Source organism: Notechis scutatus, chromosome 1 (genome assembly GCF_049901735.1).
Source record: "Notechis scutatus isolate UNSWTSFEM ecotype Mainland chromosome 1, rNotScu1.2, whole genome shotgun sequence".
Taxonomy (NCBI): domain Eukaryota; kingdom Metazoa; phylum Chordata; class Lepidosauria; order Squamata; family Elapidae; genus Notechis; species Notechis scutatus.
The window spans coordinates 295,220,313-295,246,374 of NC_142009.1; the positions used below are offsets into that span (position 1 = coordinate 295,220,313).

The 26,062-nt window shown below is 36.6% G+C and overlaps 1 protein-coding gene and 1 long non-coding RNA gene across 9 annotated transcripts in view; one reads left to right on the forward strand and one right to left on the reverse strand.

Moving 5' to 3' along the window:
- Nucleotides 1-26,062, reverse strand: part of CEP128 (centrosomal protein 128) — a 202,878-nt gene that overhangs the window by 101,511 nt on the left and 75,305 nt on the right. For all 7 annotated transcript variants that reach the window (XM_087952040.1, XM_026664338.2, XM_087952034.1 and 4 more), the window contains exons 16-18: nucleotides 24,251-24,427; nucleotides 21,364-21,423; nucleotides 15,792-15,984 (exon numbers count right to left, since the gene is read on the reverse strand). In XM_087952040.1, the coding sequence (XP_087808166.1) occupies nucleotides 15,792-15,984; nucleotides 21,364-21,423; nucleotides 24,251-24,427 (430 nt within the window). The remainder of the gene's footprint in view (nucleotides 1-15,791; nucleotides 15,985-21,363; nucleotides 21,424-24,250; nucleotides 24,428-26,062) is intronic.
- The window catches only part of LOC113410005 (uncharacterized), a 70,135-nt gene that overhangs the window by 34,256 nt on the left and 9,817 nt on the right, over nucleotides 1-26,062 (forward strand). The window contains exons 4-5 of one of the 2 annotated variants that reach the window (XR_015746815.1): nucleotides 4,019-4,174; nucleotides 25,684-25,858. This is a non-coding gene — a long non-coding RNA (uncharacterized LOC113410005). The remainder of the gene's footprint in view (nucleotides 1-4,018; nucleotides 4,175-25,683; nucleotides 25,859-26,062) is intronic. The other variant, XR_015746816.1, reaches the window with a different exon arrangement.

Below are 26,062 nucleotides of genomic sequence, written 5' to 3' on the forward strand. Positions count from 1 at the left end.
TCTCTCTCAGCCCATCTCAACTCCCAGGATTGTTATTGTGGGGGGAAATTGGAAGGGAGCATTAGGTGCACTGTCTCGAAATGTACAAAATGAAGGAGAGATATAAATCTAATCTAATCCAATCTAACCCTAATTCAAACAGATATAGAAAAAAATAGAAAACTTAATTAATTATCTGTGTGTCTATTCAAGTATGGTTCCTTCTTCGGGTTCATTTCCCTTCACTCATATACCCATCCACGCAACTTTTTATAGAAACACACTGATTACTCTCTTAAAACACATATAATTTGGAGTCTACAAGAAACCACCTTGCAAACAGATCAAAAATGAGAAAAAAATTCAATCTTGGCCAGCAAGAAAACTCAGAAAGGAAACATGCATTGTAGCTACAACAGAGATTCAATTCTGAATGATATCCACAAGGGTTTAGGCCTTTTCTAGGAGCACTGATAACGGAATACAGTAGAACTTCTGGTTACAACCATAATTCGTTCCATAACTTTGGTCGCAACCCGATTAGGTTGTGACCCAAACCTAATTTTGGAAATTTGGTGCTTACAAAAAAAATGGTGCAGAAGAGGAAATTGGCCGCCCCCCCCCAAAAAAAAATTGTGAATTTTTTGGTCAGAAGTGTTCTTGACCAGAGGTACTTGAAAAGTAAAAGGTGCAAATGATGTTAAGAGAGTTGCTATTAAGGGATACTTGAACTTCTCTTCAATTTCACAGCATCATTTTAATTTTAAATGTAGTGGTTAAGGAGCTGACCTAGAAATCAGGAGACTGTGAGTTCTAATTCTTCCTTAGGCATGAAAACCAGCTGCTTTACTTTGGGCTAGTCACTCTCTCAACCCAATCCACCTCACAGGGCTGTTGTTGTGGGAAAAACAAAAGGAGGAAGGGGCATTGTTATGTTTGCTGCCTCAACTTACTTATAAAGTAATAAAGGCAGGATAAAAATCTAATAAATAAATAAAATAAAATTTACTTTGAACATTTTGAGCAGAGAAAAACTATTCAATATTTAGTGGAAAAATTTAAGAATTTACACACATTTGCTTCAGTATACTGGTGAATGCTGCAATGGTGATTTTAAAAAATAAACATGTCTCTTCATTCAATTTTTAAGAATTAAAATTGTGAAATTGAAAACTACGCTGTATGAGGATTTCCAAATATTTAAGAACTTGCCCTATCCTAAATCAGAATTTGGCTCCCCTGTAATCACAACCTGCCTTCAATCGAGGACCTGTATACTGCATGACTCAAAAAGAGGACTGTGAAAATAGTTACAGACCCCTCACATCCTGGACATAAACTGTTTCAATTCCTTCGCTCAAAACAAAGCTATAGAGCACTGCACACCAGAACAACTAGACACAAGAACAGTTTTTCCCCGAAAGCCATCACTCTGCTAAACAAATAATTCCCTCAACACTGATCAACTATTACAAAGTCTGCACTACTATTATTGTTAATCTTCTCATCACTCCTCATCACCCATCCCCTTTCACTTGTGACTGTATGACTGTAACTTTGTCACTTGTATCCTTACGATTTATATTGACCATTTCCTGGTATGATTTGATTGTTTATTGTACCCTATGACTACCGTGTTTCTCACAAAATAAGGCTGGGCCTTTTTTTTTTTTTTTTGAGCCCTGAAAAAATGGCTAGGACGTCTTTTCGGGGGTGAATTAATTTCTCCCCCCCCCACACCAGCGCCGTCTCCAACAACAGAGTCTGAGTCGCTCCCGCTTTTCCCCCATCCTCGTAACAACAGGGAAAAAAAAGATTTTGAGGTACCTGGGAGCACCGGACGCTGCGTTTTGGTTTAATCCCGAGCAGCTGGGTGGGCGTGTGAACAGCGGCAGCAGCGGGGGGAACCATGGAAGTTACGGAGGTGGCTCCCCCACCCGAGAAGCGGCTGAAATGCTTCCACGGTTCCCGCCACTGCTGCTGCTGTTCTTGGAGATGGCACTGGTGAGAGAGGGACAGCTGCAGCTCGGCCTGGGCAGGAACGGGCTGCGCACTGGGACTTTTGCAAACTTGCAGAGCCCGAGGCTGGAGCACCAAGGGTAGCAGCAGCAGAGATGCTCACTCGGCTCTTCTCACGCCCACCCAGCCGCTCGGGATTAAACCAAAACGCAGCACGCGGCGCTCCCAGGTACCTCAAAATGTTTTTTTTTCCTGTTGTTACGGGGATGGGGGGAAAGCGGGAGCGACTCAGATACTGTTGTTGGAGACGGCACTGGCGAGAGAGGCGCTAGCACCGGTGGAAACTGTGGAAGCTACGGAGGCCTGAGAAGCGGCTGAAATGCTGCCGGACATCCACGCCGACACCGCCCGCCTGCTGACCCAGGTAAGGGAGGGGTAAGGGAGCCCTCCGTGCTCCACCATGGTGTTAGGAGCGGCTGATGGTGAGGCATAGCTGCCCGCGAGGCACTCCTAATGGCAAGTTCCCCACCACCTTCTCCCCCCAATTTTGCATGTTTTAAACTAGGCCTAAATTTGGGAGGAGGGGCTTAATTTCATTTTATGCCTAGAAAACATACTGGGTCTTCCTATTAGAGGGGGTATATTGTTGGAGAAACACGGTATCATTAAGTGTTGTACCTTATGATTCTTGACGAATGTATCTTTTTTTTTTTATGTACACTGAGAGTATTTGCACCAAGACAAATTCCTTGTGTGTCCAACCACACTTGGCCAATAAAGAATTCTATTCTATTCTATTCATTATCAGCACTGTCTGGATTATCACAAAAAATCTTGGTAGAAAAGACTTCTGGAATACATAGGCGTATTCAGCCACTGGGCTGGGACATATCCTTTTAAAGCAGAAAGATGTGGCATTTTCAAACTTCAATTAGTGAGTTTCAGATGGCAATTTATTCACTTCCCAGACTGCTTCATTAAATGGTTCACACAGCTCTGCTACTAGAAGATGCTGGGAATTTTAACTTGGATCGCAGTACAAAGCACTCACTCTATCCCTGTCCTTCTTTTCCTGAATATGTTCAGTGGAGGATGATAAAGTGGTTGTTTGGACTCATAAAATATGTTTAAAACTGGGGTGAAATCAACAAGATACTCTAAGCAGACTTATTTCACTGAAAAGGTGATAAAGCAAAGAAATAAAATGCCACAAAAGTTAGATGCTGTTAATGAGGGGTGGGCAATTGCAGATCCAGTGACAGAATCAGGACCAGTTTAATAAAGAAATAGGCATGTTCAGCCAATCAGTATTTGTGGCCTGTTTAGCATTTGCTTGTGACAGTTTTTTCAAAGCTGACTTTAGGAAAAGGATTTCTGATTTATCTCAAAATCCCCAGCAGATATTTTTGAAAGCAAAATACTACTGCATTCAAGAAAAAGTAGGAAAGGTCAATTTATATAAAGGCTTTTTAAAGAAAGTTGTGTATGCAGCTGCTTTAGCCTGAGGACAAAGTATAGCTTTCCAGTTTCATTTATATCAGACATCAAAGGCAAACACACACATATTTGTGCAAAGCAATGATAACTAATACTTTAAAAAACAAACAGTGATGGCTGATGGAATGCACTTGATTTAACTATTGTCAATTTAAACAATAGAAAAATACACTTCTGTGAACATCTCTAAAAATATGCAAAGATACTTAATTCAGACCCTGTGGGTCAAAGATAAATTCCAAAGGTTTTTAAAATATATATTAAAAATCAAAGTGAAGCATAACAGGTTATTCTCTGTATATAGAATTTTTATGTGGGAGAAAACTATGTTTGAAAAAATGATATCATCTGAAACAATGGAGATGGAAGAGACGAATAAATAGAAAAATTAAGCACATTGAATATGATCAACATAATGCAAATGTTTCATGTTTGTTTGCAGATAACTATTCCTCAGCTGTAAAATACAATATAAAAACATTTTAGAATATTTTTAGTAAGATCAGATGAAAATATATATATATTTGGAACAACAGTACAAATAATTGACATAAAACATTTTTCCCTTTTCATATCTTTGAAGATGAAGGGAAGAAACAGTATCTCGTGTTCTTGAAAAACTGGGAGAAAAAGTAGAGAGGCTGTGGCAGCTGAAAGCATCCAAACTTAGAAATCAAAATGTTGCTGTATGCCTTTTAAATACAGGAGCTGCATGGATATGTTAAACACTACAAATCAGGTTAGAATCTATTGTTTCTAATGGCATGAAAGTGGCTTTTAAAAAAATTATCCACATTTCCCATATGACACATGTATATATGCTCCCATCTTATCTGATTTTTATGCTTTTGTTCCAAAGACAGGTAGTCTTTTCTAGCAGAGGAACTGTTTTAGCTTTCGGTCATATTGGTTGAACATTTTTAAATATCTTTTTCAACCTTCTTCTTTAAGGTGTGCCACAAGAATTTTTGGCTTTGCATAAAGGGCAATAGTTAAGATTGTATCTTATCTCATAGTAAATGTATCCTCCTGTGCTAAAGAATATTTCATACAGTACCACCAGTGGACATTATTATTACTATTATAAGGCCATTCAATCCCAAATGGGCATACAATTAAAAAAAATCATTACTAAAAGAAAAGTACAAGGAGGAGTAGGGGAGAACACAAAACAGTCCACTGCACAGGATCCACAACTCTCTATAACTCAAGGATAGAGGAAGAGCCAACTTTTCAGGGCTCTTTTAAACACTGATGAAGTTGACCCCGGAGAGATTCCAGGAGGCTGTTGTTCCAAAGGATAACAGCTGCTATGACAGAGGTGCATTCACAGAGAAGGTACACTTCCTAGATCCCATCATATGTTATTAATTGAGGGGCCTAGAACCAATTATAGTGTGGTTAGAAGCTACAGAAGAGATATAGAACATTAGACAGCCAGCTCTATGTCATGAAGAACCAGCACCTTGAATTGTACATGGAAGCTTTCTGGTAAGTTATAAAGCTCATGGAACAAAGGTGTTACATGCCCATTATTATCACCTGTGCCGCTGCTTTCTGGATCAGTTGCAGCTTCTGACTAATTTTCAAGGGCAGACCATAGACAGCTTATTGGAATAGTCTATGCATGGGATGTCCAAAGTATGTGCCTGAAGAGCCCCTGGTTCAGATAAGAGTACCATAGGAATACAAGAACTTTTGTAAAGGCCATATTTGCCCCTTGCTTCAGCAGGATCTGTAAATTCAAGGAGGAACTTCACAAATATAGAAACCAAGATGGAACTTTTAGAAAGAATACAAGCACCCAAATATGTTTTCCACAGTTACCCTATCATTTTAAATAAGTTATCATGAATTAGTATCCATTAGGTTTTTATACTTTCATTCTTTAATATGACTTTTTTGTTTGTTAACTGAGAAAGTTCCCTGAAAATGCCAGTGGCATATATTATTGATTGTAATATGATGTATAATTAGCAAACCAATGTTCCTCTATTTGATGTCTAATTGAACATCATTCATCACTGTTCACAATTCTGCCTTTAAGTAACCAGAGGTGAAGAATAATGCATGCAATTGTTATTCAGATATATGTTGGATTTAATTCTGAATTTCTTAATACACACACACACACACACACACACACACACACACATTTAAGCAGCAGTATTTAAACAGCAGTATTATAGCTTAAGAGAACCTGTAACTATAATCACAGAATACAAACCACAGAATATAAAAACAGCTTCTAGATATTTTGCAGTATCCTCCATCCATGGTAACAATTTAGCTGACATTGCAAGATCAACAGTAGGCATATGTGACTGTTTGCTCAGAAAACTAATGGTTGCTATTTTTAAAAATCTTGCCTATTTTTTTAAGAATGCAAGAATTCTTCGTCAGCATTACTAAATAGAGAAGGAAAGGCATGGGGCCTGAACAGTACAAAAACCACATTTCCAATCTAAATACCATTTCAAAACCTTGTTTATAGTTTACTGTACCATGCACTATAATGTACTGTTAAATCGGCATCCACAGTTAGACCTATAAAGGTTTGAAGTTATCATCAGAATGTGAAGCCAGTGTTCATACTGATTAAAAACCCCTTCAAAGACCATTTACAGACCAATGCACTCTTAATAGTTTTTTTTTTAATTGCATAGAGCAGAAACTGCAGAAAAATTACCAACATTACTTCTGTGAATTCTGTTAACAATGGCATCATACTTTTATATATACAATAAAACAAATATCTTCAGGACGGATATAACAATGATTGCAGATGATTTCATGCTTTAATACACATGAATTAAGGCAAAATTATGCCATAAAATCATACCATAAATATATAAGGACATTTATGGGAATGACTCCATGCAATAATCCAGTTAGTGAATTAGTGTTAATCAAAAGGCTGAGGGATTTTATTGCCATTATCAAGGAAATATTTTCTATTTTTATTTCATTTTCTTAAAGTTATGCATTTTATGTTATAAAATGTTTAACATAAGAGATTAAGTTGCTTTAATTTTTTAAAAAACAATTTAATAAAAAATATACAATTACACTTCAAAGATATTTAGTATCTCTATGGAAGATTTAACATTAAAAGAATATGTGGCAGAGCCATATATATTAATTTAGAGACACATATAGTACATTAATATGCTGCTCCTTATAAAACTTAAAAAATTATGAAATTTGCAAAAAGAACTATATTGCACACAAGATTCTGCTGCAAATATAAATTTTGAATGTTTTCATAAATGCAATTTTTAAATGCAATTTTAGTTGCATAAATTAGGAAATCTATGACTAAATTATAGACAATACAATTAATGTTGTAACTGAATAAAAATGGCACTGCATACCCTACATTTTGACTAAAATTTAATAATATTGCATCAAGAAAGATCTTATTTATGAGAATCTGGAAAGAAAAACTGGAACTTCTAAACTATCTATTTTTATACCTGGAAGTACAGTATTTATCTATATAACAGTAAGCTTATATAATATTAAATAAGGAAGGAAAGGAAAGATGTCCCTGCGGATTTTACTCTGCTAGTCATTGCCAATTATAAGGGATGGTGCTCATTTCTGTTTCGAAGCCATGAGCCAGCGTTGTCCAAAGATGTTTCTGCAGTCATATGACCAGCATGACATCATGGAATGCTGTTTTCTGTCCACTGAAGTGGTATCTATATATCTACTTGGATTTGCATGCTTTTGAACTGCTAGGTGAGTAGGAGCTAGGCGAAGATGGGTGGTCACTCTGTCAAGCAACGCTTGGGTCTTAAACCCGGGATGACAAATTTCCAACAAACCCAGTGTCTTGAGCTGAGCCATCAAGCTGCCCTTTATTAAATAGCATTCTGTATAATAATGTAGCTAAATGTAGGCATCAAGACTACAATAAACTGTGACCACAGTTCAGTTTGAACTTTAAAAACTTTAGTTTTGTGGTAGGTCGTATGTAATGGCTTCAAGGAAAATAATTTATTCATAAATTATTTCACCTTTCCAGAAGTTGATTAAAATTTGATCTTTTTATCCTAGAAGCTTCTCCCCCTCTCCCCTCCCACATACACATCTTTATGTTTTCCTTCTCTAGATTACTTGAGGAAGAGAAAAGGCATTCTAGACTCTAAATCAACAGTAGGCAATCTTCTAACTTCTGGAAGTGCTTTTTTTATAGGTTTTTCTTTTAAAAAATTAGAATCTTGAGAATCGAGTTCATGTCTTCAAAGAATTCAATACCATCCTTTTAATAAGTCGGGAATCCAGACCACAATTAACCATGACCACAAGACAAGAAGGAAATGCTAATGCTATAAGGAACATATTGTAAATAAGAACTGGTATGTCATGGGCATGGATGTCCTGAACTGGCAAGTCAAGCAACCATTTTAATCTACATTTATTGACATTCTTCTTATTCTTGCTTGCTAGTAAAGAACATTCATTTTAATAAAAATATGACTGATTACTATACAAGTTTACCAGTTAAAAATTAAAACCAAAATCTTATATTGGAAATCTAGAAAAAAAAATCTAGAAAAATCCTAGTAAATTAAATGAAATTTATTCATTTGTTATTTATTAATTTATATGCCACCTATTTCACTATCAAGCGACTTTGATTTCACTGCTTTGCATACACATGGAAAGGTTTTGAAATAATCCTTAAAATAAAATTAGAGTCCCCCAAAAGATGGAGGACCCAAATCACTTAAAATTTAAATAATAAGTGTTCCATTTATTAGAGATTTGGGAGACTCTTCTCAACATAAGAGCAGAGACCCAGAAAAAGTATTTTGAGTAAAAGTAACTTATCCAATATGATATTTTATATATGGGTAGGTGAATTCAGTTTTTCATGATACATAAAAATGCATCATTGATCTCAGTGGACTAACCATGACTTCAAATCAATGTAGTATAAAAGAAAAATCTGAAGTCAGCTTTGGTTCCAGAATGGGATCTTTGTTTATTACATTTAAGTATTAAATATATTTTGCTAATTCCTTCAGTAAGACAAAAGTTCTAAAAACAGTAATTACAGGAAAGACAATAGTAGTGAACACAAGTGCATAACATTTTTGCTTGATTGTTTGGGATCATGATTACCTAAGTGAAAATACTAATGACTTGCAGAGAAAGAAAATCAGAAATAACTATTATCTCTAGAGAGCTACTGATGTCTGCAGTGTGGACATTCATTCCACTGTCTTCTAAAATCCTGTATTCTAATCTACAATGTTTGTTTGGTCGAACTGAGAGTTGAACAAACATAATGCACATCCACCAAAGCAAATAAAACACACGACTATCTGCCTTAAAATATAACCAATATCCAGCCTAAAAAAATCAGCGACATCTGGATTTCACTAAGTCTTAAAAGATTTACAGGGATGTTCTCTAAATGTTGGTAACTGGATTACCTTTTTATTTTAACAGCACAAGATTTAAGAAGTAGAAAAAGAATACCCAAGCATCTTAGTAACAGTTTTGAATGAAGCAGTTCAACAATATTGGTAACCGCAAAAAGAAAAGGATAAAAACAAAATACCTAACAATGCTTGAATCTAAATTCCCATGTTCTTCTCCAGTATATTTCTTTTTCCTAAACTTCTCTCTGTTGGTTTAATATGCATGGTTGCAGAATAAATTCTCGGGAGAGATCAATTTGATAATAGAATTTACTATTTTTTCCAAAATTAATTTAATATTCTTGATTAATTATCTCAACTATTATTCACTTTAGCTGAATGAATATTCTGTTTTTATTGCCTTGTACAGGTCAGGCATGTATTGATGTATTTTCAGCACTGCATTCCTCTTTTATACTTTTAAAAACAAAGGAAAATAGAAAATTTAGTGATCAGGCAAAACAAAATTCAGAATTGGGCTATATGGGTTATTTTTTAACTGGGTTAACTGGATCTATGTGGGAAACACATCTGTTTAAATTATGACACAAAATCTTAAGATTGGCCAAACTAATTTATATTTATGTTGATGATAATTCTGATGGCTGATGTAATTATTTCTGTCAAATTATGTGACAGAAATGCATTGTTTCATAATTTGCCTCCCACAACCAGAAAATAATAATACTTTCAATATTATTAAACAACATCTGCCCACTTCAGATCCCTAGTAATGATTCCATAGGTGGACAAAAATATAAAATCCAGCCTAATCAGGCTGACTGAGTGGTTAAAGTTTTAACTGAGTGATTAAAATCGTTAGCAACATTTAAAAACAAAGTAGAATATATAAACATCACCAAACAAAAATCCAGTGATGGCAGAAAAAACAAACCTGGGACAAGGAAAAGGAAGAAAGGAACCTCAGTGGTCCTCACCAATCTGGACAAAGAGCTAAAACTCACTCTGAGAAGCACAGAGCTGAAGACACAAGCCTGAAGATGATGAATGAGACTTCGTCGAAACGTTGCCTAGATACTTCCAATCTTACGCGGGAGAAAACCCGAATAACCAAAGATCCATCCATATATATATATATATATATATATATATATATATATATATATATATATATATATATATATATATTTCTTAAGTTTTTCATGGTACTTACATGTATGGCCTTCAGCTTTGTTGAGTATTTTCCCACGTCATTATAGTTGTTCTTTTAAAGCTACAACTTTAAAAGAACAACTATAATAACGTGAGAAAACTACCGAACAAAACTGAAACTATATATATATATATATATATATATATATATATATATATATATATATATATATATATATATATATATATATATATATATATATATATATATATATATTTGTTTTCTGAGGTTCTATGGTATTTGTATGTGGATCTTTGGTTATTCGGGTTTTCTCCCGCGTAAGATTCAAAGTATCTAGGCAGCGTTTCGATGAAGTCTCATTCATCATCTTCAGGCTTGCTTCTTCGGCTCTGTGCTTCTCAGAGTGATGTGAGCTTTCAGCTGCTTCTTCCTTCTAACTGCCAGTGGGGTGTGACTTGACTGGGTGGGGGCTTGGCTGCGTTCCGATTGGGTGGGGTGTGTTCTCATTGGTTGGAGGCTTGGCTGTGTTCTGATTGGTTGGGGGCTGGCCGTGTTCTGATTGGCTGGGCGTGCTCTGTTCAGGTGGGGGCTTGGCGTGCTCAGGCTAGTTCCAGCTGCTGGGGATTTGAGCTGGTGAGCTGGGATCTTGCTGTTTGGCTTTGAGTTCGTGGTCATGCCACATCTTCATGGTGGGGGTCAGTTCGCTTCATGTATGGCTCAGATGGGTTTGAAGTGGGTAGTGATGCAGCTGCAGTGCGGCTTCTGGTCTGTGGTCGTGTCTCATCTTCTGTGTGGGTGTAGATCTGACCAATCACTGTCTATCCAATACATACTTCACCTACAACGGACAAAAATACAAACAAATAGAAGGAGCACCCATGGGATCACCCCTCTCACCTGTCATCGCAAACCTCTACATGGAACACTTTGAAACACAAGCTCTAGAAAAATATGATCACAAACCCAAACTCTGGCTCAGATACGTAGATGACACCTTCCTAATCTGGCCACACGGGAAAGAAAAACTGAACAACTTCCTCACACACCTCAACAGCCTACACCCCAAAATACAATTCACCATGGAAACAGAAGCTAACAATCAACTTCCCTTCCTAGATGTCTTGGTATACAAAAAACCCAATGGCTCCCTAGGACACACCATCTACCAAAAGAAAACACATACAAACCGCTATCTACACGCACTCACACCACCACCCAGCACAGATCAATTCCGTAGCTGAGACACTCATCTCAGAACAAAATGCTTAGCTGATGAACAACACCTAAAAAACCGAACTAAACACTCTCACCAACGTACTAACAGCCAATGGATTTGAAAGAAAGAAGATCACCCACCTAATCCAAAAAAACCCCAACCAAAATCCAAGACAGAGAACAAGAAAGCGGCAAAGCCCTCCTCCCATATATAAAAGGCACTACAGACAAAATCAGCAAGATCCTCCAAAAACACAACATTAAAACAGCATTCTGCACAAACAGAAAAATATCCACCATCCTAAGAAACCCTAAAGACAAAATCGAGTTAGAAAACCAAGGAGTATATGAAATCCCTTGCACTGCCTGCCTCACCACATACATTGGACAAACTAACAGAAGAATAAGTGCGCGTTGAAGAACATAAGAACTCAATCAAAAAGAAGAACCAACCTCTTCCCTGGTCCAACACCTCAAAGCCACAGGACATGAGATTGACTTTAAAAATACCAGAACTATCGCCAAAACTGAACACTTCAGCAGCAGAATAATCAGAGAAGCCATAGAGATAGAAAAACGCCCACACAGCATGAATAAAAAAGATGACACCTCCCGCTTACCAGCCATTTGGAAACCCGCCCTCATGAACAGGCGAGTACTCAACATGATGAATGACACCAGACCCACACCCACGAGGGCCACAAGATGCCACCACCACACTTCCATGTAAAAATCAGACTCACACCCACACAGAAGATGAGACACGACCACAGACCAGAAGCCGCACTGCAGCTGCATCACTACCCACTTCAAACCCATCTGAGCCATACATGAAGCGAACTGACCCCCACCATGAAGATGTGGCACGACCACGAACTCAAAGCCAAACAGCAAGATCCCAGCTCACCAGCTCAAATCCCCCAGCAGCTGGAACTAGCCTGAGCATGGCCAAGCCCCCACCTGAACAGAGCACGCCTCCAGCCAATCAGAACACGGCCAGCCCCCAACCAATCAGAACACAGCCAAGCCTCCAACCAATGAGAACACACCCCACCCAATCGGAACGCATCAAGCCCCCACCCAGTCAAGTCACACCCTCACTGGCAGTTAGAAGGAAGAAGCAGCTGAAAGCTCACATCACTCTGAGAAGCACAGAGCCGAAGAAGCAAGCCTGAAGATGATGAATGAGACTTCATCGAAACGTTGCCTAGATACTTTGAATCTTACGCGGGAGAAAACCCGAATAACCAAAGATCGACATACAAATACCCTTGAAAACCTCAGAAAACAAATATGTGTGTGTGTGTGTGTGTGTGCGTGTGTGTGTGTGTGTGTGTGTATATATATATATATATATATATATATATATATATATATATATATATATATATATATATATATATATATATATATATACACACACACACACACACACACACACACACACATATTTGTTTTCTGAGGTTCGCTGGTATTTTATGTCGATCTTGGTTTTCTCCAGCGTAAAGCCTGAAGTATCTAGGCAGCGTTCGATGAATCTCATTCATCATCTTGTGTCTTCGTCTTTGTGCTTCTCGGAAGAACTTCCGAGAAGCACAAAGCCGAAGACACAAGCCTGAAGATGATGAATGAGACTTCATCAAAATGTCGCCTAGATACTTCCAGTTTGCTGGGAGAAAACCCGAATAACCAAGATCCACATATATATATATATATATATATATATATATATATATATATATATATATATATATATATATATATATATATATATATATTTTCTTAAGTTATATATATGTATATGTATATTTATTTATTTTATTTTATTTATTTGATTTGCCAATTGTATACAACGTAATAAGTATAAGTGTATACATAGTTGTGAATACATGAAATGGGTACATATAAGAAAAATAAAAGAAGAATAAGAGAAACAATAGGACAGGGACGGTAGGCACGTTGGTGCGCTTATGCACGCCCCTACAGACCTCTTAGGAAAGGGTGAGGTCAATAGTAGACAGTCTAAGGTTAAAGTTTTTGGGGTTTGGGGAAGAAACTACAGAGTCGGGTAGAGTATTCCAGACATTGACCACTCTATTGCTGAAGTCGTATTTCCTGCAATCAAGTTTAGTGCGGTTAACTTTGAGTTTGTATCTATTGTGTGCTCTTGTGTTGTTATGGTTGAAGCTGAAGTATTCATTGACAGGTAGGACATTGCAATGTATGATTTTATATACCATGCTTAAATCAGACCGAAGCGGCGTAATTCAAGGTTTTCTAGTTCTAGAATTTCAAGTCTGGTGGCATAAAGTATTCTACAACGAGTAGAGGAGTAGAGAACCCTTCTTGTGAAATATTTCTGGACTTTCTCAATTGTGCTAATATCAGATACGTAATGTGGGTTCCAGACTGATGAACTGTATTCGAGTATTGGTCTAGCAAATGTTTTGTATGCTCTGGTTAGTAGTGTGATATTACCAGAGAAAAAGCTACGTAGGATTAGGTTAACAACTCTTAATGCCTTTTTGGCTATGTAGTTGCAGTGGGCTCTAGCACTTAGATCATTAGAGGTGAGTATTCCAAGGTCCTTTACAGAGCTTGGGTCATCAACAAGATCTTGACTATTCTATGGTTTGCCTAACCTATGGTCACAAGCCACAGTCATCCCCATCTTCAAAAAGGGAGACCCAAGCCTAGTTGAAAATTACAGACCAATCTCCTTATGCTGCGTCACCTGTAAAGTCATGGAATCAATTATTAACCAATCCATCATCCTCCACTTAGAGACAAACAACCTACTCTCCAATAAACAATTTGGTTTCAGAAAAAACTATCCTGTAATCTGCAACTCTTACACTGCAAAAACATATGGACGACACAACTCGACCAGGGCATATATATGTATATGTATAAGTATATGTATATGTATTTGTATGGATATTTGTAGAAAAGATCTTTTTCTCTAGAGACAGCAAAATAGCCTAAAAATAGATTATGATGTTTCTACCTTGTATAAGTTTGCAACTGATAACAGTTCATTTTAATAGTACAAATTCACAGATTTTATTTGCTTTGCGAAAAATACATCAGTCACCAATAGAATGCATAATTAAATAAAACCAAACGTAATTAAAATATTTGGGGCCATTTTACAATATTAACCATTTTTCATTTGCTTTCATTTTGTCAGATTAGTGAGATACAAACAAGATAACACAATATTTCTTTAGGTGGTCCAAGAGGAAGAAAGTTGTCAGTAAAACATGGAGAAATTCTATAGTTTTTCTTAGGTAGACAGAATGAATTCAAAATGAATAGGGCTTCAAAATGTTGTCTTAAATCCTGTTTCTTGCAGCTCACAGCATGCCTCTAATCTTTCAATTGGAAAATAAGTTACTCCATTTTACCTATCTTATATATCCAATTTTTGTAGATACTTTAATGTAAGGAAGCACAGCTCAAAGCGGAAAAGCAGAATTACTCCTATCACAACAGTAGGGATGCTCCTGAAAACAGCACTCTCCAATTCTTTCAAAGCATATAATTCATCTTTTGACATATGTTTTCAACACATTGAAAACACCTCACTTTCAACACTTTGGCTAGCGTTGGGAAAGTGTTGTTTTTCTGGGGTCAATTTACTTAAGTTAATCCAATCAAATCTTTATTGCAGTCATAGCCCACATAAGAAGGGTGAGATACAAACAATTAGTAATTTTAAAAGGTATAAAATATAAAATTCACAGGAGTGTTACAATGTTTTAAAAAGCTAGTGTATATATATATGTATAGGCAAAAACAAAATCTATATAAAAAAAGAAATCTATAAAAAGGGATAAAATGTTAATTTAATGTAGGGAAACCTAAAAGTAGCTAATATGGTTAACTAAATCTATCAAATATTCAACACTTTTAATTGACGTTAAATACTTATTCAGACCTGAGGCACAGGTCATCATCTGAGAAATTTTAATCAATGCTGCACAGAACCTGAGAACATTGTATCTTATAGCAGGATTAGTGTCTGCAAGCGGCAGGGAGGTATAAAATTGACCTGTGCGACCTGGGTGTTTATATGGAGTAGTAATGAGATGAGGCTAGTACAGATATCTCTGTCATACAGACACTGGAGGAGCACATGCTCTATTGTTTCTGTATGTGCAGAGTCACAGGGACTTTGCCTCTCCAGGTAGGGAATTTTCCCATATTAGCCTTCAAGGACAGCCAAGGGGAGGGCATGACATCATGCCAGCGGAAAAGCTCTCCAGTGATTGGTTACTTCGAGGTTGGTTAAGTATGCCATGGAGAAGCAGATTACCTGTCAGATTCACTGGCAATACTAGTTTCTCTTCAGATCATATAACTCTTACATGATGTAAAGAAGGCGATGGGGACTACCATTTCTAACAGAAACCTCAACTTTAATTCAAGATTTCAACTATTTTATGAGAAAGAGAAAGAGAAGAGAGGGAGGGAAGGAGAGAGTGGGCTTACTTGTCCAATCAGAGGTATGGTTGACATGGGAAATTCAAAAAGTTTTGTTGTTAATTAACATGATCTTATAAACTCACGTTTCTTCTCTTCATAAACTTCTTCTAGTAGTTGTTCCTGCTTTTCTATTTGGCCTATAAGGTTTTGGTGCTCAGTCTCCTTGCTCAAGCTCAGCTGTTTTAATTGCTCTCGGCTCTGTAGCAGTTGATGACGAAGCTTCTTTTCCTTGCTGTGTCTCTCTTTCACTTCTTCACAAAGCCATCTAACTTTAGCCTAAAAGAAAATGTATTCCTATTAAATATACTGGAAGAGAAGTTTACCATTCATCAGATACAGATATCATGTACATCAATCAAATTCAAAGTAAGATAGGGTCCTGTAACCCAAACCAAGGACTTTTTCAAAAAATTTATTTGTAAAGATTTCGGTCAAATACAGATAGAAGGTGGTCAACATCAATAACCATAAATATAGCATGCCTCACAGTTGGGTGCTACCATAGTTTTCAGCAATTACTCAATCCGCTCAATAGTGGTGGTTTTTTGAGCGATTAAGGGTCTTGGCATAGCTCAAGAATGCAACAGTAGAAATGTCAAAGGGCTACTGTGACCAGTTTACAAATAAGTCTAGGAAACAATTAGACCCCCAAAAAACCCCTTTCAAATATGTAAGTTTTTATTAATGTAGCCTTACAATAAAGTAGAATTAGTTCCTTTTGTTCTGCTTCCTGTCTGGTTTACCTGGGAAGGCTGGTAACAATTTTGCAAGTCTGAAAGTACAAACTTCCTACCAGTATTTTTAACTTTGATCCTTTACAGCGGGTCCTTCCTAAGTTTCTTTCTCTGACCATTAAGCCACTGGGGTTTCCTGCCTCTCTTGTCTGATTGTTTCCTAAGCAGCACCTCTGCCCAAGGTCATCCACACATTCCATTACAACCAGGTAACCAATGCAGCTCAAAATATTGAATTTATAATAGTGTAATTTGCCAGTGGTTATGACAACAGTAGGGATGTGGTGGCTTAGTAGCTAAATGCTGAGCTTGTTAATCAGAAAGGTCGGCAATTCAAATCCCTAGCATCACGTAACGGAGTGAGCTCCCATTACTTGTCCCAGCTTCTGCCAACCTACCAGTTCGAAAGCATGTAAAAATGCAAGTAGAAAAATAGGGACCATTTTGGTAGGAAGGTAACAGCATTCTGTGCGCCTTCGGCATTCAGTGATGCCAGCCACATGACCACAGAGATGTCTTTGGACAGTGCTGGCTCTTCGGCTTTGTAATGGAGATGAGCACAGCCCCCTAGAGCCAGAAACAACTAGCATGCATGTGTGAGGGGAACCTTTACCTTTATCTTTACTTATGACAACAGCAAAATGAGAACACAAATATTTTTTTTCTAAGTTACTTATAAGTAGCTAAGAAAAAGTGTTTACTTTTTAAAGGAATAAAATTGACATATGGTCCTCATCACAGTAGTTCCAAATGTTTCTAATAATAAAAGATTCACAAATATTTCAATGTGCTTAAGTAATCTCAGCTGTTCAAATCATATCATACAATCTTTAGTTTCAGAAATAGGGCATCTGCCCTGTACTTCCTGTGGGAATGTAAATCCTACACATTTCTTCAGTTCTTAATTGGGAGCCTAGAAAATAGGACCAATTTATATAGTTCCCTTAATAACAGGGCAGGATCATATCACTTCCACATTTAACTGAAAAATGACATATTTGCACGGTATCTTGCGTCCAAAACCTCTGGTCCATTTATAGCTCACAAGGAGAAGACTTGCTTGATTTTCTTGTCTATTTTTTTTAAATCAACATTTTGTATAAAATGTACAAATCACTTCTATTTATCCATTAACAAATTGGAAAAGAAAAGCAGATAAATGGGACAGATCACATATATTTTTAATTTCTTCACTTAAAGTGTAAACACTGCAAAAAGGGCACTACGTAAACACTGCAACACAGTTTATGCTTTTTCATGCCATGATACTTCTGACCTTTTTCTATTTACCATTATTATGTTTCTCACATGAAAACATTATAAACAATGGCAACATCTGAGAGCTAGAGCATTCTAATAAAGTCCAGGCATATTCAAAAGTATCTTTCTTTCCCTGCCCTTCCTCCAAACCAGCTTCCACTCCATATTCTGAATTAAAGGCTCCTTTCCAAATCTCCTTGAAATTCCAAGAAGATAAAGAGGGTTCTTTTGGGAAAAGGTCATTCTTAGAAATTTTATGGTGTATACAAAATTCATCTCTCTGGCCCTCTAAAACTAGGCACTGTATTTAATCTCCTCACAGAGTTCAATTGCAAAGGCAAGAACCAAGGCAGTGAAAGAGTTGATGGATAAAGCAGTATTTCTTAACAAAACAATTATTAAGTCAATTTGTTTTTCAGGTGCAAAATACAGTTTTTCAAAGGCCCTTTTATTTCATGACTAACCTACTAATAACCAAAGAGGACTCAACTGGCAGATTTATGAATCAATTACCACATACCCTTCTTGATACTTAGTGCCTGGAGTTTCAGCATGAACAATCTGAATAGTGAGTCTGTTTCCTCTACTGCCCTTGTCCTCCAGTTCAAACTCTTATCTTCACTATTTATGGTGATATTCATTCTTGGTCCATGGGCATTACAAACAAACCCATCAATAACTTCAGGCAATCTTGCTAGAAAACAAATGCAATTTCACCCTAGTCAGTTGGTCAACAGTTCTCCTTTCATTGTGACCCTAATATACTATGTCTCATGAAGTAGAAAAAGCATTTCCAATTGAAAGAAGTTTAACATTATTAAAGATACAAGATAAAGTTGCTTACAAAGTCACTGAACTAAAAAAATAATGGTTAGATCCTAACAGGCAATGTCTTGATCTAATAAGCTAAAAAAAGGAACCAAAGATAATAGGAAAAAGGAATTAGATTTCAAATGTCTCATAAAAGGTTTTGAGAAATATATGAATTCAAGACAATTAAGACTAGCATTTGAAAACAAGGGATGAAAGGGACATTGCCCTTTCAGTGCACATTTAGAATATAATTGAAAAGTGTTATCAGCCTATACAATTTATCATCACAGAATTTTCCTTTGGAATGAATAGCTAGCTGCATTACAGTATTACAATTACCTTCCCAGTTATCTGGAACTACCCAATTATCTGGGAACAGTTTCATTCTGCTAGACCTGAGGAAGTGCACAGGAGCCTCCAAAATGTAAACCCCACTACCTGTACATTAGATCTATGCCCCTCCTTGTTGGTTAAGGGTCATATGGATTAGTTCAAGCAATAGTCAATTCATCCTTGTTGGAGGGGGTGTTCTGGATCCCTCTTAAAGAGGCGCTGAAGTGTCCCCTCCTCAAGAAGCCATCTTGGGACTCTACCATTCTGAAAAGTTTTTGTCCAGACTCCCCCTCTCCTTTTTAGAGAAAGTGGTTTAGAAGGTGGTGGAGTTGTAACTCCAGAGGATCCTGGAGGAAACAGATTAGCTGTACTCTTCAGTCAGATTTTAGGCCCAGATATGCAACCAAAATGACATCGGTCCCACTTATGATCTCTGGTGGGATGGAGGTGGTGCCTCCATCCTTGCTTTTCCTGAGTTCTCAGTGATTTTCAATATCATCAACCATAGCATAGCAATAGCACTTATACAGCATACTGCTCATAGTGCTTTTACAGCCTTCTCTAAGCAGTTTACAGAGTCAGCATATTTCCCCCCATCTGGGTCTTCACTTTACTGACCTCAGAAGGATAGAAGGCTGAGTTGACCTTGAGCCGGTCGGAATCAAACTCCCGGAGTGAGCAGTGAGTTACTCTGTTGCAGTACTGCATTTTAACCACTGTGCCACCATGGCTCGTATCTCTTTGGGCTTCACTTAGGGACTTGGGAGTGGGCAGCATAGTTTGTGCTGGTTCACCTCCTTCCTCTGAGGTTGATCCTAATCAGTGTGGATACGGAGTGAGAGGTTTTGGCCCTTGCTTTGTGGTGTGCCACAGGGCTCAGGGCTCCTTTTCAACATCTACATTATACCACTGGGTGAAATCATATCACAAATATGCTGATAATATACAGCTGTGTCTCTGTCCCAGCTGAAGTGATTGATGAAGTGGATGTTCTTTTGGGGTGCCTGAAGGCTGTGGGGGCCTAGAGAAAACAACTGATTTCAGCCAAATCCTTATAAAATGGAATGACTGTGGGTGGGCCCCAAATTCCTGTATCAAGGAATTTATTATTTCTGGTCTTGGATGGGATTGCACTAACCCATAGAGATTCAGTGGGTAATCTGAGCATCCTCCTGGACTCAGGCTCCTTCTCAAACAGAAAATAGCAGCCATGGCTACGAGGGCCTTTGCTTAGTTTTTTGTTGTGCACCCATTACCCCTTTTCTTGGATTCGGCAGACTATATGCTTGGTCAATCATGCCTTGGTCATCTCCCTTTTGGACTACTGCAATACACTCTACATAAGACTATCCCTGAAAAGTAACTAGAAGCTTCATCTGGTACAAAATGGAGCCACTTGGATAATTTTACATGTTCAAATAAGGGTACATTTAACATTTCTGCTTCTGCTGCATTGGTTGCCAGTTTGCTTTTGGGTCTAATTCAAGGTGTTGGTTGTGGCCTATAAAGCCTTACCTGGCATGGGGCTAGTCTAGTCTTTGTCTAATTTCATCAGTTTGTTCCATCAGGTCAGGCAGGGAAACCCCATCAGCTAAAGAACTCTGACTGGTGAGGTCTAGAAAGACAGCCTTCTCTGCTGTTGACCTCTCTATAAAATATACTTTCCCCAGAAGTGAGGCAGACTCCCACTCTCCTGGCCTTCTGAAAAAAGAATTAAACGATGGCTCTGCAGCTTCAGGTGGGGAGCCCAAAGGAGCACATAGCAGTAGAGTTGGTTAGTCTCCTGAAAGCCCTCTTTTCACCTTTTAACTAATGTAATTCCTTGCCTTCTCTTTAGAATAGCACAGCACAGCACAGCACAGAATAGAATAGAATTCTTTATTGACCATGTGTGATTGGACACACAAGGAATTTATCTTTGGTGCATATGCTCTCAGTGTACATAAAAAGAAAAAAAATACATTCATCAAGAATCATAAGATACAACAATTAGTGATAGTCATAGGTTACTAATTAACCAATCAAATCATTCTAGGAAACAAATAAAAAAATATAAATCTTTTAACTTTTATACATACTGTTTTATATTTTAACATTTTATTGCACACTGCCCAGAATTCCTCTTTGAGGGCAATGGGTACTTCACGAATATGAAAAATAAAGAAATAAACTCAACAACAATGTTACAAACTGAATCCATAGTTTGTAGTAGATCTGCATCATTTAAAAAAAACAGATGCAGAAAGAATGCTATGCATTAGTCAGCTTCAAAAATGAAAAAGAAAACTCTCTAGTGTGCTCCTAGCTTTCTACAAAGTTAGATGTCTGGCAGATTTATATAAATATTAAATATCTATATGGAAGGGCCAAATATTTAAATACATAGAAGTATTACTGGGATATAGCTGAACACAATATGAGACATGAGAACCATACATTTCCTCTTAATTACTAAGGAATTAATTCACATTAATCAGCTAAATTTTAATTTAGATATTAAAAGATCTGCACTTACTTTTGTCTCTGCTAACCAGCGATGAGGATCATTCAGTATCCCGGATATAAGTGATGTTGCCTAAATTAAAAATAAAAATGAATGCATGGGCACATATTATATTCAAGCCAGTTGTATTACTTAGGCATCCACATTTTAATATAAATATTTTGTTCTTTACATTTGCAGCTGCATAATATATTCTATAGTTTATATTTTTAACACAAGAGTAGGCATATTTTGGAGGAATATTTGAAACACTGAAACTTTCTAATGTAACAATATCCAGTTTTAATACCACTCCGGAATGAGAACTGTGCGTATTCAGAAAGCACTAGGGAACTGAACAAGTCTCATTTGTCCTAAGTGACATCAGATTAAACCGATTCCTAACCAACTTAGCTGACAATTTTGTGATCCAAAAAGTAGAGGAGCGAACTAGAGGAAAAACTATACTGCACCTAATTCTTACTAATAGAGAAGAAGTGTTACAGTTGAAGTTGCTGGAACCTTGGGTGAGAGTGACCACATCGTACTGGAATTCAATATAATGCAAACACAAGCAACAGAATATAATTTAACCAGTGTCTTAAACTTTAAAAGAGCTGATTTTAACGAACTCAGAGAGAGCCTAAGCAAAATTTCATGGATAAAAATTCTAAAGGGGAAAACAACTCAAAAAGCATGGGAAACACTGAAAAATATGATCATATGATCATAAAAGCAGATGGCACTAAGATGGCAGGAATAGCCAACACTCCAGAAGGCTCAAGATCCAAAAAGATCTTGACAAACTTGAACAATGAACCCTATCCAACAAAATGAAATTTAATGTGGAGAAAAGCAAGGTTTTACACCTGGGCAGAAAAACCCAAAGCTACAAGTACAGATTAGGTGACACCTCGCTCAAAAACAGTAACTGTGAGAGGGACCTTGGGAGTCCTAGTAGATGACCATGAATCAGCAGTGTGTGGCAACAGCCAAAAAAGCTAATACAATCCTTGGTTGCATAAACAGAGACATGGAATTAAAATCACATGAATTATTAGTACTGCTTTATAAAGCCTTAGTAAGAGCACACCTTGAACACTGCATCCAGTTTTGGTCACCACATTATAAAAAAAATGTCAAGACTCTGGAAAAAGTGTAAAGAAGAGCAACTAAGATTATTAAAGGTCTGGAGACTAAAACATATGAAGAACGGTTGCAGGATTTGGGTTTGGCTAGTCTAGAGAAAAAAAGGACTTGGGGGGAAATGATAGCAGTATTCCAGTATTTGAGAGGCTGCCAAAAAAGGAGGGGGTCAATTTATTTTTCAAAGCACCAGAGGGCAGGATAAGAAACAATGGATAGAAACTAATCAAGAAAAGAAGCAACGTGGAATTGTCCTAACAGTGAGTACAATTAACCAGTGGTTAACAATTAACCAGTGGTTAACAATTAACCAGTGGTTAACAATTAACCAGTGGTTAATTGCCTTCAGACATTTTGGGTACCTCATCACTGGAGATTTTTAAGTAGACAGTCATTTGTCTGAAATGATATAGGAGCTCCTGCTTGAGCAGGGGGCTGGACTAGAAGACCTCCAAGGTCCCTTCCAGCTCTATTCTGAGTCTGAGTCTTTTAAACCATTTCAAACTGTTCATAATATAAAGAGATATATTAAAATTATTTCTGAATTATTAGAGAAAGTCTAATAGCAATTGAAAAATTGTTAAAAATTATTTTCCCAAGTTTGAGAGGCTTGTAATATAAATACATGTTTAGATAAAACCAATAGAACAAAATATAAAAAAGAAATTAAAATATAGCCTTCATGGTTTAGTGTCCCAGATTAGAAACCCTGGCACAAGTTTACTAAGAAGCTGTCATATGAAGACTAAGACACACTATGTGGATTACAAACACAGCATGTAAAATTCTATTCCCAATTATAAATATGTGATTCTAATATTATATTACCAAAAAAAAACAACCTATAATGGATCCATGTATGGTAAAGAATTATGTTTTTCTCCCAGGCCAAAATGATATCACTTGCAACTGGAGAGGTCATGTAACTATCCAGGACTAATAGGATGTCATTTGTTCCAAAGTCACCCAATTATTAAAACAAGTTCTGGTGATCTTAGAAAATAGCATATAAATAGAAGATTGCATGTGTGAAGATAAAATTTATCCTGGACTATTTACTGGAGATAAATACAGAAAAATAGGTGACTGGAAAAATGATCTTATTGACTGCTTCTTGAAATTCTAATTGCTAATTGGTGAAAATATCATTTGTAGAGTGAGACAATCACGCAACAGCTAAAATGTTCTCTTAAAATCAAACTACCTGCTTCATAGACCTGATGTTAGAACATGCCAAAAGCAGATAGGATTAATAGTGAAATAAAGCTAGGAATAATAAACTATTTCTTAGAACCATGAAAGAATATCAAGTGTTGTTTGAGGAAAAGTCTGCATTAGTAACGAGAAGCAGCCTATTACATTTAAAAGGACTTCCATATGTATGTATGTAGATTGGTTCTTCTTTCAAGGCCCTTGCCAAATAAATAAGACTAATAACTAGTAAAAAAAGGCATTTATAATGCTGGCACTATAGTTACAGAATATTGTCTCCAGAGAATCTAACCTTGTCAGTGCAAGCTGAAGATATTTTTCTTTTCTGGCTTTGTTATTTACTCAATTATAAATATAAATTTAATGTTTCTTCAATAACTGCTGTCCTCTCTATTGAATTTACTTTGCTTCTGTCTTAAGTTGTTGTACGGTCGTTCTATGATTTACTTTACTGGTCTCACCTTTTATGCCCTCATTTTTGTTTTGTAACACTTGAGAATACAGAACTAGTAATACAATTCCATGCATAAATAAGTTAAAAAAACAATTAAGAGATAATTACTGTCATTTTCTCCATAGAATATCTTGAAAAGACTTCACAAGCTGCATCAACTTCATTTCCTATCATAGAGTAGATGGATTCATGTTCAGTTTTCAGACTTTGTAGTTGATCCTGAAGTTGAAGCCTTTCCTCATCCAACCTCTTTAGATGATCATCTTCATTATTTATTATTTTATTCTAAAGCAAACAATAACAAAGTAGAAGCAATAAGTTTATTTATCCTGTATTTATAACTAAGTGCAGCACAGTCATAGATAAAATACTCCAGCTGACTAGAGTAGCCCCATGGCAAAATAGGTGGCAAATAAATTTGAACAAATAAATAAATAAGTAAAAATAGCAATTAATACCATTGCAAACCAAAAACAATTGAAAAACCACAGAATAAAATGAACATTTTAACTAAAGGGATCATGACATATAATAAAATGGTGATTTGTACACTAAAAACACTGTCTTCTCTATACTTTCAATATTGGAAAAAAAATCTCCAGAAATATGTAGACACTTCTTAGTCATTCTATGACTTTGATAATACTCAATTATATGTGTGGAGACAGTTTCATATTTCAAATATAACTTTTAACAACATGATCCTTGCATCAACCAGAGCTTTTTCTTTTTCTTTTAAATTTTAATTATATTGTTTGATGAAGAGTCGAACACTTCAGATACTGCTATCCAATTTGACTTCAGTGAAAATTGTTTTTTTTTAAAAAAAAAAAAAAACAATTCAACCAACAGAACCCTAATCCCAGATTTCCTGTTGCAAGTTTGACAAAATTAAGACAGCAAAGCTTTTCCCCTCAAATTAACACTCTTTTATGGTCTATTTTCTCTCTCTTTTTCCTTTGATCTTAGACCACACCCAATGAATTCATCTCCAAAAAAGCACAGTACGTAATACTGGCAGGAAAAATGTTATAAGTCTGAAGTACACTACAATTTCCAAACACATTCTATGATATGTAAGAATTCTTCAGGAGGCATGTGTAGCCCAGAGATTCTACAAATTTTTTCAGCTTATATGCTAAACTATACCTGATGTCACGGCAAGAAATTCTTTCCTAAAGGGGGCAAGCCTGTTTGCAAGGCTTAAGTTACCCACTCCCCTTTTAAATATTGTAATTATTATTATGGTTTGCTGCAGTCAGCCAGATGTTTAGACTGGATTTGGCATTTTTATCCACTAATTGAACCCTTCACAAGGAACAGGCAGATATTATTTGATGGTGTTAAAAGCATCATTGCAGTATATAAACTGTTCCAAGTAAAGCTGCATTTTGCAGCTGACTGATGGTGATTTTGTCAATGCCAATAGTGTTCAAGTGGTATTTTTGCTTTCTTTTGCCACAATTGCTCTACTTCTATTTGCAGATGTTTGCATTTTGTGATTTTCTCCAATTCCTTCTCTTCTGTTCTGTTTTCTTCAGGTACTACCATCTCCCCTATCCACATTTCTGATTTTGCTTATCAACGTTTGCAAAGTCTGAAGTGTTTCTGTGGCAGTTGTTTGTCCATTTGAATCCTAAAACCCAGAGCACTTTAGCTTCTTCGTTTTCTATTAAGTTGTCTATGTGTTGTGGTCCCACCAGTTCTTGGTTGCAAGTAAGTGGTATTGTTTGCAAATTATTAAATCACACATGAAAACAAATATATGTAATGTTGCAGGATCCAATCTGGGGCAGCCACTGGAACCAGAGGCTTTTGCTGAACTTTCAGACTCGTGCTAGAGCCCATCTTCGGGGAACTTCTCTCTAAAAGAATTTAAATGAACTGTTGTTACTACTTTGTCATTTTTTTTTGTAGTGA